Consider the following 16764-nt stretch of genomic DNA (forward strand, 5'->3'; position numbering starts at 1 on the left):
ATGACGCTTAGTTTGACTTTTTTCTTTCTTTCCCAGACATCATCTATCTTATTTAATGAAAAAGCAGCTTATATGAAGAAAGGAATGGGATAAACAAAGGGTACCCCTTTGTCAAGGAGATTATGGTTTCACAAATTAAGCATAATGTGACAGTAAGAGGAACGTTTAGGCTATGCAATATACCTTGTTGAATAAGAATTTGAATAAACATGTTAATATATTTTGTTATATAAAAATGGAATTTCAAAATAAAAATAAAATTGGAGCAAGAATAAATGATTATGATGAAGGAACTTGCCATTTAACCAAGAAAAGAATAAGCAATGCTATAGGAACTCCGGAGTCTCTAGCCTATATTCAGCATGCAGAAATGGTAAAATCTAGTATTCACTCAATAATGTCATTGCTGAAGTCTGGGTATATAGCTCAGTTGGTAGAATACCTCTCCAGCACACATGGTGCTCTGGGTTCAATTGCATAAAATGGGCATGGTGGTTCACACCTGTAATCCTAGCACTCCAGGCAGAAGTAGAAGGATCAGGAGTTTAAGTCTATCCTCTACATCATTGTGAGATGGAGACCAGCCCAAACTACATGATTTCTACTCTGCCCAATGGTATTAATTCCTGTTTCCACACATCTTTAGGCACTAGCAATGCGATAGTGAGGCATATGCATATCTCTCTGACATTCTAGTGGGAAGATACTGTTATTATTATTATTATTTGGTTTTTTTGAGACAGGGCTTCTCTCTATTGCTTTGGAGACTGTCCTGGAACTAGCTCTTTAGACCAGCCTGGCCTCCAACTCACAGAGATCTGCCTGTGTCTGTCTCCCGAGTGCTAGTGTGCATTACCAACACCCAGAAAGACAGCTGTATTTTAAAATAAATTAAATTAGCTTGGAGTGATGGCACAATTTAATACTAGCGCTTGGGAGGCAGAGGCAGGAGGCTCGGAGAATTCAAGACCAGCCTGTTCTACATAATGAGGACAGACAGGACTACACAGAGAGACCCTGTCTGAAAAAGCCAAAAAATTAAATTATGGAATGATTTTAGTTGATAAAACATAAACACAACAAGCCAGAGTTAAAAATAGAAACTTAACAGCGATGGATTATTTCTTTTTAAAGCATTTATTTTAAGTTATGAATGTGTGCACATCAGTGAGTGTAGGTGCTTGTGGAATTTGGAAGATAGCATCATACTCAAATGGAGCTCAAGTTATAGCTCAGGCACTAATGTTGGTGCCGAGAACAGAACTCAGATCCTCTGAAAGAGTAGTGACTACCCTTCACTGTGCTGTCTTGTTAGCCTCTAAAAGGGTAGTGAGAAAGTGGTGAGCTTTGCAAATATTTATTTATTTAATTACTGGTTGTGTGCATGTGCATGTGTGTATATGGGTAAATGTGGATGCTAGAGGCCTTGGATCCTCTTGGACAACATGGGATCTGTGAAACAAACTCAGGTCTCTGCAAGTACAGTGTGTTCTCTTTACTGCTTAGCCATCTCTCCAGCTGTGAGAATGAGGAGAATGGAGGGAGATGGCCACTCTGACTAAAGTGGAATTAGTATAGTGAGATTGTGGGGAGGCAGCACAGAACAGTGAGGAAAACCCATTAGCTCATTAGCACAGTGGTTTCCATTGAGCACATGGAAAGACAACAAAGACTGTGCCCAATGGAGATTGAGTTACAGCTGTTTGTTTTTATTGTCAACTTTAAGAATCAAACTGAGGGCCTCATATGTGTTGGATAAATGCTGTATGGCTGAGCTGCACTCATAGAATACTTAGAATGTATTCTATGAGCCTCATAAAGAAGCAAAGCCATTACAGGAGCTGGAGAATAAGCCTAGTTGGTAGACCATCTATCTAGTGAACACGAGGACCCAGATTTGGTTTTTTTAGAGATGAAGTGCAGGCATGCTTTTCTAGTTCAGACTGTCTAATTTCAGTGACCATGTTCCCAAAAATTTTAATTCTTTCTTCTGCTTGTTAATTGTGCAATTGAGTTAGCACAAGGAATTTTTCATTTCAGCTCAGTTTTTATATTCAGTTTTGATATGTTTTGAATCTGGGCATCTGTATAACTCATCAGTTATGGGCATCTTTCAACTATTATCTCCTAAAATGTCATTTCTGCATTCCTACTATTTCCTCCAGGAACTTCTTTCATTCTTAGCATTTGTCACATTCATTCACGTTCTCCATGTCCATCAATCACATAGTGTACCGATTTTTCTGTCTCTGTCTATGTGTGATCTTTTTTTAGTTTTCAGTTCATTATAATTTTCACTTCTAAATGTTTTGCTATATTCCTACCATAAATCTGCTGCTTCCAGTATAATTTTTACTGAACTAAAAAAGCTATGCATAAGCTTTCACATTTATGTCATATTTTATGTCTTATTTCTCTATCACATAATTTCATGCTAGTAAACCTTCTATTTACTCTGACCTGACTTTGTAGCACAATTTTATCTGAGATAGTCTTTGTATATACTTTTATCTATTTGGGTCTAGTTCCACATCTTCCTACGGAAATATCAGTGTGTTTTGGTTTCAGCTGCTCCCACAAGGAAGCAATGCAACATACAGTATGTGTACAGTATTATCTTCTAGCTCTCAAAAATTTTAATTCCCAAAGTCTTTGATAAATTAATATCAAATAATATCAGTTATGATATTCTCTATTACTAATTATTAGGTACATTTTAATGGACCCTTTACTTCAGTCTTTCTGGATACAATGGTACAGAAGGAGGAAGAGGGAAATGATTTTGCTCTTCTGTGTGTGATTACATGCAGTTTAGTTTCCAGGGCTCTCTGTATTCAGGAGGTAGGTTGTGTGAAAGTTGGAATGAACACATTTCTGCAAACACTAGTTGACTGCATTGTAATTGTACTGTTGTGTGCACAGGTCTAGCAATGTTTTTGAGTCTAACTTTTGACACCCATAATCCATGTGTCAGATCGGCTGAGACAGAACTGTTACTGTGAGTTTGAGGGCAGTGCATTCCAGGGCACCCTGTGTCAAAAAAAATCAACCTCAATCCTTAAAATAGGAAAAGGCTAAGACTGACTTGAGTTTGGAATCAATTTTTATAAGGCTTTGATTCTCCCATCCCATAAATTCAAGTGAGATTTACTATAAGTAAAGGGGTTTGGTTCTATATAGATATTAAAACTATAAAGGACAATTATATATGTTAATTTGACAATTTTATTGTATTTTAATATACCATGGTAAAGGAACTACAAAGCAGCATGCATAAGAAAATAAAAAGAAATTTATTGTGTTAGATATGTTTTTATTTTTTCAAACACTCAAATCAATTATGTACAAGGTGAATGTTAAATGTAATAAAAAAGTAATTCTAGATTCTCTCAATTTATGTATTTATACGTCAAGGTTTTACAAAGGCAGACTGCAGGTCAAACTCACAGTCAATTTTCAGAGTCATAGGAAGTGAGTGATGGTAGAAAATCTTTAAAAACCATTTATTACAAGTGTGTGTTGACTTAAAAAGGAAGGCTAAAATTACGAACAGTGTTTAGCTCATAGAGTCATAGAGTAACTGCCAGCAAATGGAGACATAAGTGCTGGAGACCTGCAGTTTTGAGAAAGATGACCTTGTTAACCCTTATGCCTCAAATCAAACTGTGACCATAAGACAATTGATGGGACACCTCAGCACTTCTATTATACTTCATGTTTAGTTCTTGTTTTCTGCCAGTTTCTTTCTTGTTTAATATTCTACTGATGTCTGTGCTTACAAACAATTTTATGAGTCAGATCTTTCCAATACATACAACATTACTATAGTTGATTGTGCATAGCCAAGTACCAATGTTAAAAAAAAGGACTCAATTTTATGTTTACCTTTCCCACAACCAGTCATTCTATTCTACTTCAGAAAGTACGAGTCTTTTCTTGAGTCTCTTCATGGCTGACTTCATCTCCTGGTTCCTCAGGGTGTAGATAATTGGGTTCAGAACAGGAACAACACTATTTAGGGTGACTGAGACAGCTCTGTCCATGGGGAGGGCAGTGAATGGTCGGGCATAGACATAGATGCAGGGCACAAAGTGTAGAGTGACCACAGTGATGTGGGAGGTGCAGGTAGAAATGGCTTTTCTCTTCCCCTCCCCTGTATGTGACCTCAGCATTGTCAAGATGACTGTATAGGATATAAGGAGAAGAACAAACCATAGTGTAGTGATCAGGCCATTGTTTGAGATCATCAGGAGTTCAAGATTAAAGGTGTCAGTGCAGGCGAGTTTGAGAATCTGTGGGACATCACAGTAGAAACCATCAACAACATTGGGTCCACAGAAAGGAAGTGGGAGTAAGAGATAAATCTGCACAATGGAGTGAACAAAGCCCCCCACCCAGGAGGCCATGATGAGGGTGGTGCACCGCCCCTTACTCATGATGGTCACATAGTGCAGGGGCTTGAAGATTGCCATGTAACGATCAAATGCCATCACAGAGAGAGAAAAGATGTCTGCCCCACCAAGCAGGTGGAAGAAAAAAATCTGAGTGAAGCAGCCGTTGAAGGAGATGGTCTTTCTTATTGAAAGAAGGTCCACTAGGACTTTTGGAACAGTGATGGAGGAGAAACAGATGTCTAAGACAGAGAGGTTGCGAAGCAGGAAATACATTGGGGTGTGTAGGCGGGAATCCGAGGTTACAGTGACCATAATGGTAACATTTGCTAACACTGTTGTTATATAAACCATAAATAAAAAGAAAAATAAGAGTAAGCTCAGTTCTTGAGATTGGGTAAGGCCACAAAAAATAAATTCAGTCACCTTGGTATGGTTTCTCAGTGCCATTGAATGACATTTCTTCTGTGTACATACACCGTTGGAGGAAATGCCAGTGTTATTAAAACCATGAAGTAAGGTTTGCGTCCTGATGAGATAGAATATGCATAACTATGTAATTTGTCACCATAGCATGTTCTTCAGGAACTCACTCTGGGAAAAGCACTTGATTCTACCTGCCTCAGCTCTATTGTTAGTACAAGTTGTAGTTTAGATCAATTTGTTTTCATATCGAAATGGGTGGGTTTTTGTGTATTCTGTTAAAACTTGCTTTTAGAATCTTTAACAAGAGAGCCTTCAATATGGGCACACAGAACAGGTTCTAGACTCCAGCTCTGTAAATGCATATAATCTCATTTTTACAACATTTCTTTTTCTATAGTTTAAAAGACACACAGGTCTTGGTGACATGGCTTACCATGTAAGGGCACATTCTACCAAGTCTGAAGACCCGAGTTCATTTCCCAGAACCTACATGATGGAAGGAGAGAACAAACTTCTACAAGTTGTTCTCTGACCTCTATATCCTGGCAGCAGTGGCATGTGTGTACTCTTATGTATGTGGTATCATCTATCTATCTATCTATCTATCTATCTATCTATCTATCTATCTATCTGTCACTTATTCATCCATCCATCCATCCATCCATCTTAAAGTCACTAAAATAAATTGTCACAATAGGGATTCACATGGACAGATATTATTGTTTTACAACCTGACACATGCTCAAATATAATGTTTCTTAGCATCATTCTGAGGTTCAAGGTATATATCTGAGGTAGATTATTATCTCACTTTAATGATACAAAATTGAGCACAATAAAAGAAAATAAAATCTTCAAGATCATATAGAAAGCCAATGGCAGGGTAGAAATAAGACAAGTTTCTCTTAGCTCCTCATTCCTGGGTCTTTCTACTACCTCCCATCTCCTATCAATCTCAGGACACACAAATCTAAAAATAATTCATGTAAGAACCTCTTAACTGACTTTCCCCAGCCATTTCCAAGGGTGAATTTCATCACTCTTTTGTTTTCTTCTCCCCCATCACAATGGAATTGCCAATTCTTTCACAATGGAAATGGAATTCTTTCACTTCATGCATGCTGTGTCACACAAATGATACCATTTAAGTTTCAAATTTCATTTCATGGATTCTCATATTCTGGCAATAAATGATGAGGTTTGAGCAACAACAATAAAAAGGTGATAAAGAATGGTAGTAGGGATGAATTTATTAGTAAAGAAAGTGGCTAAGGTCTAGACACATGTACATGAAAAAAGGGAGGGAAATATAGGCTCAACCAGGCCCTAAGCAGATTGGGCTCTGAGCAAGGCAGATGTACACCATGTTCCCTGCCACTCCAGGGTCAGAGGAAGCCTGATTGCTGTCAAGTTACTTGGGTCACACATTAACCAAGCCTCACTCCCATATTCAGAGAGCGACCCCAGTCATGTGTCCTAAGTTACACATGGCCTGTTAGCTTATCTGGTCCTATAGCACAGGTCACATATTAAGTAGACCTGATCCCTCATTTTCAGGACCTTCCCATCCTGCAGAAACCTTTAAGGTCAGAGTTTGGAGAGATGTCTTGGAGATTAAGAGCATTTGCTGCCCTTGTAGAGGACCCAAGTTCAGTTCCCAGTGCCCATGACAGACAGATTACAACTGTGACCTCAGCTGTAGGAGATCTGATGTCCTCTTCTGGATTCTGCACTCATGTGAACACAGACAGACTCAACATATACATGTAATAATAATAATAATAATAATAATAATAATAATAATAATAATAAAAGGAAGTAAAATATTAAAAAGGAAACCTTTAAAATCAGACACCTTCTTTGTCTGGCAGGACTGGAGCTTCTTACTCAAACCCCTGGCACACTGCTCTGCTGCAGTGAAAGTAGATGTGTCTGAAGAACAGCTTCCCCTCTTTTACAAACCCCTGCTCCTTCCTCTTCCCCAAAATAACATTACCAGGATGATGTAGACATTGGCAAGGAGAATTTCTTTCTTTGCCCTTCCAAGGAAGAAATATCAACTAATGTGAATAACTTGGGATTTATAATTTCTGGCTTTCACCTTACCGCAGGTGGACATAATGAGAGGATATTCAACTAAGGGGAATTTCACTTCATTGTATTTTTCTCCAGGTCAGTCGAGACTGAGCAATATGTTCTAGCTTAAAGATTAATTATAGGAAGATACTATTTCTTATAGACTTAAGTGACAGGTAGAAAGTCACCTAGCAAGTGAGTTGTGAAGTCAGTCTTTATTTTGAATTCCTCAATAATGTCTGAGAAAACTTATGATGGTGACAAAAGGATAAATGTCTACTCAGAGGAGGGAGATATATTTATGTTTAGCATCTGAATTTGACTTAATTACTTGGCAGCTTCAGAGATATAGTTCAATGTCCAGCTATTTTGCTTGGGCAAGATTTGGAAAACAATGACTTTGAAAAATAATGTAAATAAAGAACTTGAATTCACCTGTCTTATCTATCAGCATTGAACCTAAGTCCTAAAGTATTCAAGGCAATAACTCTACCACTGAGCTACTAGTCCAGACCCTAAGACACTATTTTGCTTATCTTTCTGCCCTGGCCTCAAAGATGCTAAGATAGAGATGTTTTTCTCTGATGCAGATTACAAAGTAGTTCTTTCACCTTGAGGAAACCATGTTATACTTGGATTCTTGGTTGTATTAACTACAGGACCATGTCAAAGGCTTAAGAATGGGACATCACTTGCTTGGAATTCTGTCTCTTTCTCCTTTTTGTTCTTACCTGGAACAAATCCTTTAGGTTCCTCCAGTTTTCTTTGTAAGCTGAGACAGTATAACCCTTACTTCATGAAGCCACATAAAGAATAAATATGTTTGTAATGTCTCTAGCATGTAATAGGCTCTCAATTAACTTGGCTTTTTCTTTGTTCTGAAAGCATCATCTTCTTGCTTACCAACGAAGGGTTGGATACAAAGACATTCACAAAATGGAAAGCACCTCACTATAAAACTTCTCTTTGAGCCAATTTGTTCTTTTTGTTTGCACAAACTTGAGGGAATTTGATCAAGCAGAAAAAAAGATTTGGGTGCTAGATCTGGGTGTTTGGGAATATTGCTGTTTACGTAGTCAGCCAAGGGAAAAGAATGCATATGAATCTGCCCCTGAAATGGACACAGTTTTAAAAGAGAATATAGGGTTTTAAAAGGAGGCAATTATTTTATAGAGAAAGGTTTCATGATACTCAAGGATCATCATAAGGCCTAAATTGGAACAAAACGTATTCCTTCTTTGTGATTTTTCTTTCTAGTAAAACCTTTGTTTTCTTTTGCTGTGCTGAGTCCATGTCTGTTGTTCCTTCTCTTGAAGGAATCCCTGATTTCCTAATACTTAACACGGTGTTTCTATTTATAGCTGTTAAACCTTCACTATTCCTTCAATGTCTTAGCCACAAAGTTCACAGTCATTATTCTGCACATCCTTTAGTATTTCACACTCCAATAGTTGAGTGTCCTTACCTAAATTCTTCAGTGTCCAGTCATAAGCACTTATCATTAAGGCCTGGGTGGCTAGGCTTCAGTGCAGATGAAGTTTAGGTGAAGGCCTTATGAAGATTATCTATGACCTGCTTCAATGCCATCTCTTTAGCCTTCATGTTGGAAGGGTAAGTTTTGGGAGTCACATCATTGTGACTTTCTTTCTATCCCAAACTGTCCTTCTCATAAAAACTATTTTATGAATCCCAAATTTAGTATGAAAATTAGCAAAGGGAATTTGGATGTGAGCATTAAAATAGGATGGACATTCTTCTGAGTACCATGGTCCCAGTGGGAGTTATTAGAGAGTTTCTAAATAATTACTTGCAAATCACTCATGTGCATGCATATAAATGTGTCCACATATTTTGCTCTCCAAATTATTTTTTATTGTTTGTTCTTTGATAATTTCATACCTGTGTATAGTGCATGATTACTCTCACACCCACCCTCTCTGGTCTCCTTCCCATCCTTGTCAACTGCCCTTTCTTTCTACTAGACTCTTTCTACCATAACAGCATGTTTTTGTTTTGTATTGTGACTCTCTGGGTTTAACTAGGGCTTTGTGACCATGAGTGTGGAATTACCCACTGTTGGATATGCAACTGAAGACAAAAAATGCCCTCTATAGAATCCATCAGTAGCCAATAGTTAAGATCAAGTCCCATGAACCCTGCCTCAATACATGATTGTTTATAAGTTCCAGTTTTGTGTAGGCCTAGTGCACGGTAGCTCCTATAGGGTCATGATTGGAATGGCTGTGTCATACTAAGGAGATAGTATTTCAGAGCCTTTCTCTAGGTCTTTTGGTGTTTATGCTTTCTCTCTTCTTTGTCCAGATGTCCTATGAGCTTTTGAGAGGGAAGATGGTATAAATGTTCTATTTCGGGCAGAACACTTAACTGTCATGTATTCTCAGCATCTTGAGTAGGCATAAGTCTCTGAATTTAGCTTGATTCATGGCAAAAGAAACTTCTCTATGGCTGGCTATATATACTTAAGGCAGTTTGGTACCACATCAATTTAGCTGAACACCAGAAGAAAATTCTTCCCATAAGGTTATGGTACTCCAGCCTCACAAAGCCATGGGTTGTCGACAAGATTTATAGTACCAGACATGAATTCTTTCTTGTTGACCGGGGATTAAATCCACCCAGAGAAAAGTTGGTGATCCCCCATGGTAGTCATGCCATTATTGTACTAGTGGGGCCATCTTTCCTGGTGGGTCTTGTCATAGTTCATAAAGTTCAAAGCTGAGTAAGGCAGTTGATGACTTTTACCTCTTGACAGCCTGTGTAGTACATGTTTGGCAATATGAAAACTAGACAGTGAGACCCCCAGACTAATAGCTGGGAAACCAGTATTGGACCGACTCAGAACCTCTGAATGTGGGTCTCAGTTAGAAGGCCTGGGCAGTCTAAGGGACCTCTGACAGTGGAACCAGGATGTATCCCTGGTACACAATAGAACTTTGGGAGCACATTCCCCATGGAGGGGAACTCCATTAACCTAGAGGCAAGAGGGAGGGCCTAGTCTCTACTCCAAATGACTTACAGATTTTGTTGATTCCCTCCTGTGTGGCATCACCCTCCCTGTGGAGTGGGGGTGCAGCGGCAGATGGGATGGGAGGATGGTGGTGGGCATGGGAGGGAGGGAGGGAGAGGGAACTGGGATTTGTATGTAAAATAAGAAAACAAAACAAAACAACACAACAACAATAACAAACTAGACAGAGGGGAGGAAATTTACATGTCAATTCCAGCATGGTTTCTCTTTATCTTGCAATAAAGGTATATGGTATCTTTAGTAATAGAATATTATCATCTTGTTCTGGTGGGCTATAAAGAATAGTAAGAAATATGTACTGTTTTTTTTGGGGGGGTCTTCCTGAGAAACAGCTTCTAGGGAGGTTACCACCTGTTACTGATTTTTTTTTTATATAACACAGCTTCCAGAAGCATCATTATCTATCCACGTATGATATTTCTCTTCTCCATTTTCAAATTAACATATTTTTAATTGGCTTATGAAGTAGTAAGTTTCCATATGGCTGTCCTAGTTTCATTTTTGTTGCTGTTATAAAACACCCCAACCAAAAGCATATTAATGGAGGAAAGGGTTTACTCAGCTAGCAATTCCAGGTCATTGCCCATCATTGAGGGAATCAAGGTAGAACATTAATAACAGGCCTACTTGTTATTCCATATAACGGTACCTCCAATAAAGGAATGTACTTCACAGCCAAATAAGCTGTAGCCCTGGAATATGCTGTTTGCTGGCTGACAGGCTTATCTTATAGATATCTTATAATTTTCTTATAGAGTTCAGGACAACCTGCCTAGGGAATGGCATTACCCACAGTGGACTGGACTCACCTACATCAATTAACAATCAAGACCATCTCCAATAGACATGTACACAGGTCAGTTTGTTTTAGATAGTTTCTCAATTGAGATTCTCTTCCAAGATATTTCTAAGTTTTAACAAGTTGACAGTTAATGCTAATCAGGGCATCTGTCTTTCAAATTCTTCAAGAACTGTAGAAGGCTCAAAGGTATGCATTCTCTTATTCTTTGACTTTTTTGAGGAACATTGGTCTATGGGAGCATCTAATGTCATAGGACCACTCATTCCTCATGGGGACAAAGGGACAACTGATTTTGGGGGAGGCGAATCCATGCTAGTTATTTCAGTAATGTGTGGCTCTTCAGTGAATATTGGTATATGAAAAGATATATAATAAATCTTTGGTAGGAAATTTCTTTGTAGGGGTCATCAAGAAAAATGTTTAATGAGGTTCATTAAGGGATAGGAATTTAAGAAAAGACGAGGATGAATCAGAGTCCTGTGATGGTTGAGTTCTCAGCCTTAAACAAGACTTCAAGAACACCCACTTCAGGGCTCAGGGAATACCAGAGAAAAGGTGACAGAATATAAGAAGCTGGAAGATGGGAGAGAATGCTGTGGAATGCTGTTTTCTGGATGTGACTTGGCTGTATCACCCATGAACTCACAGTACTGTGGTTATCTACATAAGACCTGCTTAAGACAGGGACTGTGACCATTTCATCCTGGAATATATTTGCTGGACTATGGGGAGGTCACATTCTCATTGTTATTGCCACTAGTAAGTTTGTCTTGCTCAAATAAGTAACCCCCACCTATACTCATATAAGCAATCCTAATTAGACTTAGTAGGTCATAAAAAAGAAGGCATGAAGGTAGGAGGAGGTGTCTTGAGAAGAAGGAGTTTGTGGGAATAGGAGGGAAGAGAGAATAATGTGTGTATGATATTATCAAAGTACTGTATATGTATATATATATATGCAATAGTATATGTATATGTTAAAAATAATAAATAATAAAAATAATGAATATTATATATAAAAATATAATAAATAACAAAAGAAAGGCTAAGAAGCAGTGTCCTGTGATCATAAGTCTTGGTTGCAAGTAGCTTTGCCTTACAGAAGTCAGGGAGGCCCACAGATGGGCATTATCTATTAGAGCCTTCCTGACTAAATATTATGAACTGTAATAATTTGGTACTTTGAAGAAAAAGTAGTTCAATGTGCTTCATTCATGAGCTTGAGTTTGAATGATTGTGGGGAGACAGAAGGGGAGAATTTGAGGAAAGCACTGAAGGAGAAAGATTGTCTTTACCTATCCACAGTTGAAATCCTTCCTGTGGGTAAAGGTAAATTTGAATTCATATTCAATACCATATTGGACAGAAGGATGATCTCCAAAATATATAAAGAATTCAAGAAACTAGATATCAAAATACCAAATAATCCAATCAAAAATGGGGTACAGATCTAAACAGAGGATTCTCAATAGAAGAAACTCAAATGGCTGAAAGACACTTAAGGAAATGCTCAACATCCTTGGTCATCTGGGAAATGCAAATCAAAACAACTCTGAGATTCCATCTTACACCTGTCAGAATATTTGGCTAACGTCAAGAACACTGATGATAGCTTATGTTGGAGAGGATGTGGAGTAAGGGGAATACTCCTCCATTGCTGGTGGGAGTGCAAACTTGTACAGACTCTTTGGAAATCAATATGGTGGTTTCTCAAAAAATTGGGACTCAGTCTACCTCAAGATATAGCAATAGTCTTTGTAAATGACACTATACCAGCACTTTTTTTTTATTCAATATTGTTGTTAAAATAGGCCTTGATAGTGGAAGATATTTCTTCGGTAGTTTTTGGTCTTGTTTCAAACTGTCTAGGACAGTCTACTAATACTTAGACAAAAGGTACAATTTTATTTCACTTTTAAAAGTCCTAGAAGGGATTGGTAGATGGCTCAGTCAGTAAGATGTTTGCCTTTAAGCATGTGGATTTAAGCTTGATTTTCAGAATACATGTGAAAAAGTTTGGTGAGGTGGAGGTACAGACTTGTAATTCCAATGATGGGGAGATGATGATCTCTGTGGCTTACTGATTCAGAAGCCTAGCTGAGTAGGTGAACTCCAGGCTAGTGAGGGACCCTGTCTCAATAAATAAAGTGTATGGCTCTTGAGGAATGACCTATAGGTTGTCCTCTGACACACACGCACACACACACACACACACACAGACAGAGAGACACATAGAACAGATAGAGAGAAAAGGGAAGTTGAGGTTGATATGAAATAACATTATTGATTTGCTAAATGTATGCCTACAAACTACACATGTAAACCCAAGAATAATTTCAGTGGACAAATCAGTTGAAGGGAATGAAAAATAGGAAACAGCTGGGTTAGACATAGTGTTGCTTTTATTTTATTTGACAGGGTTTCTATGTAGTCATGGCTGTCCTAGAACTCACCCTGTAGACAAGGCTGGTCTTGAACTCATAGGTTTACCTGACTCTGCCTCTTGAGTGCTAGTATTAAAGGCATGAACCACCACTGCCTGGTTTTAGATATAGATTTTTACATGCATTCTCTCTCTCTCTCTCTCTCTCTCTCTCTCTCTCTCTCTAACCCAATTTAAATAATTCCTTCTCTTTTCACTAATTGGTGAAATACATTTATAGTGCTGTATTCATTATGTAACACCATTTAGTAATTGACCAATATATACACACACATATTTAGGAATGTATGGATAGCTAATGGGGAACATGAATCCAAATTTGCAGCAATGCTGACTTTTATAACTACCACCCTCACACCATTAACTATACTTCATTCTCTCATAATGTTGGGGACAGTAGTGCTATTCTGCATCAGAGGTGGTGAAGCAAGGTAAGGATAGGCATGAGAGTAACAGATGACAGCATAGTGGCCCTTGTGGGATTGATTTCAATTTTTTCTCCTGGATGTCTCACCTGTATACAAGTCAGAAAGTATACATTGTCTGGTTCCATCTCTTCATTTTATTTTCATATTCCCTCTAATGGATTTGCATGTTTATATCTTAGAAGGCATATGGTGACATCAATATCACAGATTTATAGAACCAATTCTCTTATTCTTAGACTAGCAGATGCAGAGAACTAAATTAGCCTTAGACTTCTGGACTCCACCAGATGGCTTACCCCAGCTTATTGCTCTCAGAAGGCCCCAGCCTTCTCTGTAGTCTCTTCATGGCTGACTTCATCTCTTGATTCCTGAGAGTGTAGATCATGGGGTTTAGCATAGGGGTGATGACAGTGTTATTGATGGATATGGCCGTGTCCATGGGCAGAGTAGTGAAGGGTCGGCAATAGATGTAAACACAGGGCACGAAATGAAGGGTTACCACCATGATGTGGGAGGTGCAGGTAGAGAGAGCCTTGTTTCGTCCCTCCCCAGAATGGGATCTGAGCATAACCAGAATGATGGTGTAGGAGCCTAGGAGCAAGAGGAACCACAGCAGGGTCACCAGCCCATTGTTGGAGATCATGAGAAGTTCAAGAGCAAAGGTATCAGTACAGGCCAGCTTCACCACCTGGGGTACATCACAGTAAAAGGCATCCAAGGTGTTGGGGCCACAGAAGGGGAGTGGAAGCATTAGAATTATCTGAACAATTGAATGCAAACCCCCACCCACCCAGGAGGCCACCACCAAGGCCACCCATACCTCTCTCCTCATTATGGTTACATAGTGCAGGGGTTTAGCAATTGCAAGGTATCTGTCATAGGCCATTACAGAGAGGAAGAAAATATCTGCCCCACCAGCAAAGTGGAAGAAAAAGATCTGTGTCAAACAACCATTGTAAGAGATGGTTTTCCTCTCTGACAAAAGACCCACCAGGAACTTGGGGACTGTGATAGATGAAAAAATAATATCTAGAATGGATTTGTTCCTCAAGAGGAAGTACATAGGAGTGTGGAGGCGGGACTCAGAGGTGATGGTAACAACAATGAGGGTGTTTCCCAGCACAGTTGTTATATACACTAGAAAGAAGACCACAAACAAAAAGAACTCCAGTTCTCGGAAGCGAGTAAGAGCCAGGAAGACGAATTCTTTCACATTAGTGTGGTTTATCTGGCCCATGACCGGGATAAACTTCTGTCACATATACCTGTGGAGAAGATACATTAGGGTTTGGAGTATGGCAGCGTGAGGTTGAAACATCATTTGTTATACAGTGTTTGTTATTAGGGTTTTTAAAGTACTCACATCGTCATGACTACATAGGAAAACTACACCAGACTCTTCTTCAATTTTTGATTTAGAAATTCCTTATCCTGATGGTTCCTGGTTTGCAGGGAGAACCATCATAGTCTTAGCCTTTATTCTGGGTAGGGAGAAGTTCCCATGTTGTGGACATTTACCTATGATTTGTCCTCTGCCTCGTGAGGAAAATTTCTTCATATGGAGGGCATTCGGCACATTTCACCGTGCAATTTCATCTTCATTTTTCACTTGAAAGTCGGTAGGATCTTCAGAGTGGTTATAATTTTCTTTGAAGCTCAGGTCTGTGCATGACTTGCCTACACTTGCATAGTTTCTGGCATTTAAATTCAAGTAAATTCTCCTTGACCAGATTTGAGTTAGGCTCCTTTGAGCCTTCTCACCAGCTCCCCAAACTTGGCCTTCCTGTCCTTTCTTCCCAAACCGAGTTACCACAAGCAACGTGCTTAGTCTGTTTAATGAGATTCTCCCACCCTTGGTGCCCAATCAAATCCTTTATCTCTCTTCTCTAATATCAAAATTTGTGTATCTGAGTGCTAGGCCTGTCTGTAGCAAGAATTCATTTTAGCCAGTTGAATGAAACTCATCCTGCTCCCCACATACACTTTTAGTTTTATCTCTAATTTTCACTAACCCTCTCACTCTCATTGGCTCATTGTTGTAAACATCCACCCATCCCTGTTGTATCTGGAGTTGAGCTCAAACTTTCTTTGGCATTGCAATAGTTTTGTCTAAAATCTATCTTTGTTTAATCAGTGTTCACTGATCTCCAGACCTTAACAATATGCAGAAGATTTGTGACTACACCACTCTACCAGATCAAGTCTGGGAATTGCTTTGGCTCATTGGCATCTGGATGGGAAGAGAAAGCTTACACCATTAGTTAAGTAGCCTGACTATTTAATTGTCATCACCCAACCTTCCAGAAGGAAGAATCAGGCCATCATAAATACTGCTCTTCAGCAAACTGGAAACCCAGATTTCACTGTGGACTCACAGGGCCCTGGCAGACTGAGGGCCAGCAGTAGATGTTCAGGGATGTTTAACGATCAGAATGTTTAATGGTCAGAAGAACTGGCCATTAAAGCTTCACACAACATCAGAGGTGGCTCAGATCAGTGCTCATCACTACAGCAGTGAAAGAGAAAGTTGCTTATTTGGTCAGAATCAGAGTATGGATTAGGAAAAGAGAACTTTAGCCAGAGTCTCTGATATGTATTTCAAAGACTTTATACTATTGGTATATGATATAAAATATAAAAACAGAATTGAGAGCCATTAGAGAAAGATCAGTCTCAATAAGAATATCTGCATTCCCTAAGCAAATTGTATCTCAGGAATTTTTAGTATAATTCAGACTGCTGAGATGACCAACTTTCACTTCAGGAGTAGAGGTGGAGAGGGAACATTGGAGGCAATGGAATCAAGTGAAAAAGACAGCATAATAAAGATGAGAAGACAGAGGGACAAAACAACACATTTCTCTCAAATGAGGATTCCATAAACAATCAATTGCTCATGTTTTTCCTTTAAAATTACCTCAAAATTGGGTCAACTTTAACTCCTTTATTTGAGGAACACACATAACACTTAAATGAAAATCCTGTGGGCACTTAGGTTCCTGATTCCCTATCATTAAAAAAAAGTCAATTAGTTAAAACATTTCTCCAGTCTTTCACTGATAGATGCTTAGGGTGCACAATGCCATAGGAATCTTATGTCAACGTGTCAGCACTTAGTAAGGTCCTCTTTGTGACTGGATATTCTGAAA

At 38.8% G+C, this 16764-nt stretch overlaps 2 protein-coding genes across 2 annotated transcripts; both read right to left on the reverse strand.

Annotated features, from left to right (window-relative positions):
• Positions 1-3905: 3905 nt before the first annotated feature.
• LOC127227151 (olfactory receptor 4D9) lies at positions 3906-4841 on the reverse strand. The gene has a single exon (XM_051191458.1). It carries the CDS (start codon positions 4839-4841, stop codon positions 3906-3908), a length of 936 nt encoding a protein of 311 aa, XP_051047415.1.
• Positions 4842-13907: 9066 nt separating this feature from the next.
• LOC127227160 (olfactory receptor 4D6) lies at positions 13908-14852 on the reverse strand. Its single transcript, XM_051191469.1, has one exon. The coding sequence runs from the start codon at positions 14850-14852 to the stop codon at positions 13908-13910; it is 945 nt and encodes a 314-aa protein (XP_051047426.1).
• Positions 14853-16764: the final 1912 nt, after the last annotated feature.

Source organism: Phodopus roborovskii, unplaced genomic scaffold (assembly GCF_943737965.1).
Source record: "Phodopus roborovskii unplaced genomic scaffold, PHOROB, whole genome shotgun sequence".
NCBI lineage: Eukaryota > Metazoa > Chordata > Mammalia > Rodentia > Cricetidae > Phodopus > Phodopus roborovskii.

Excerpts from the sequence above, each read along its gene's own strand:
- LOC127227151 (XM_051191458.1), bottom strand. The coding sequence starts at position 4,841 with ATGGCACTGAGAAACCATACCAAGGTGACTGAATTTATTTTTTGTGGC.
- LOC127227160 (XM_051191469.1), bottom strand. The coding sequence starts at position 14,852 with ATGGGCCAGATAAACCACACTAATGTGAAAGAATTCGTCTTCCTGGCT.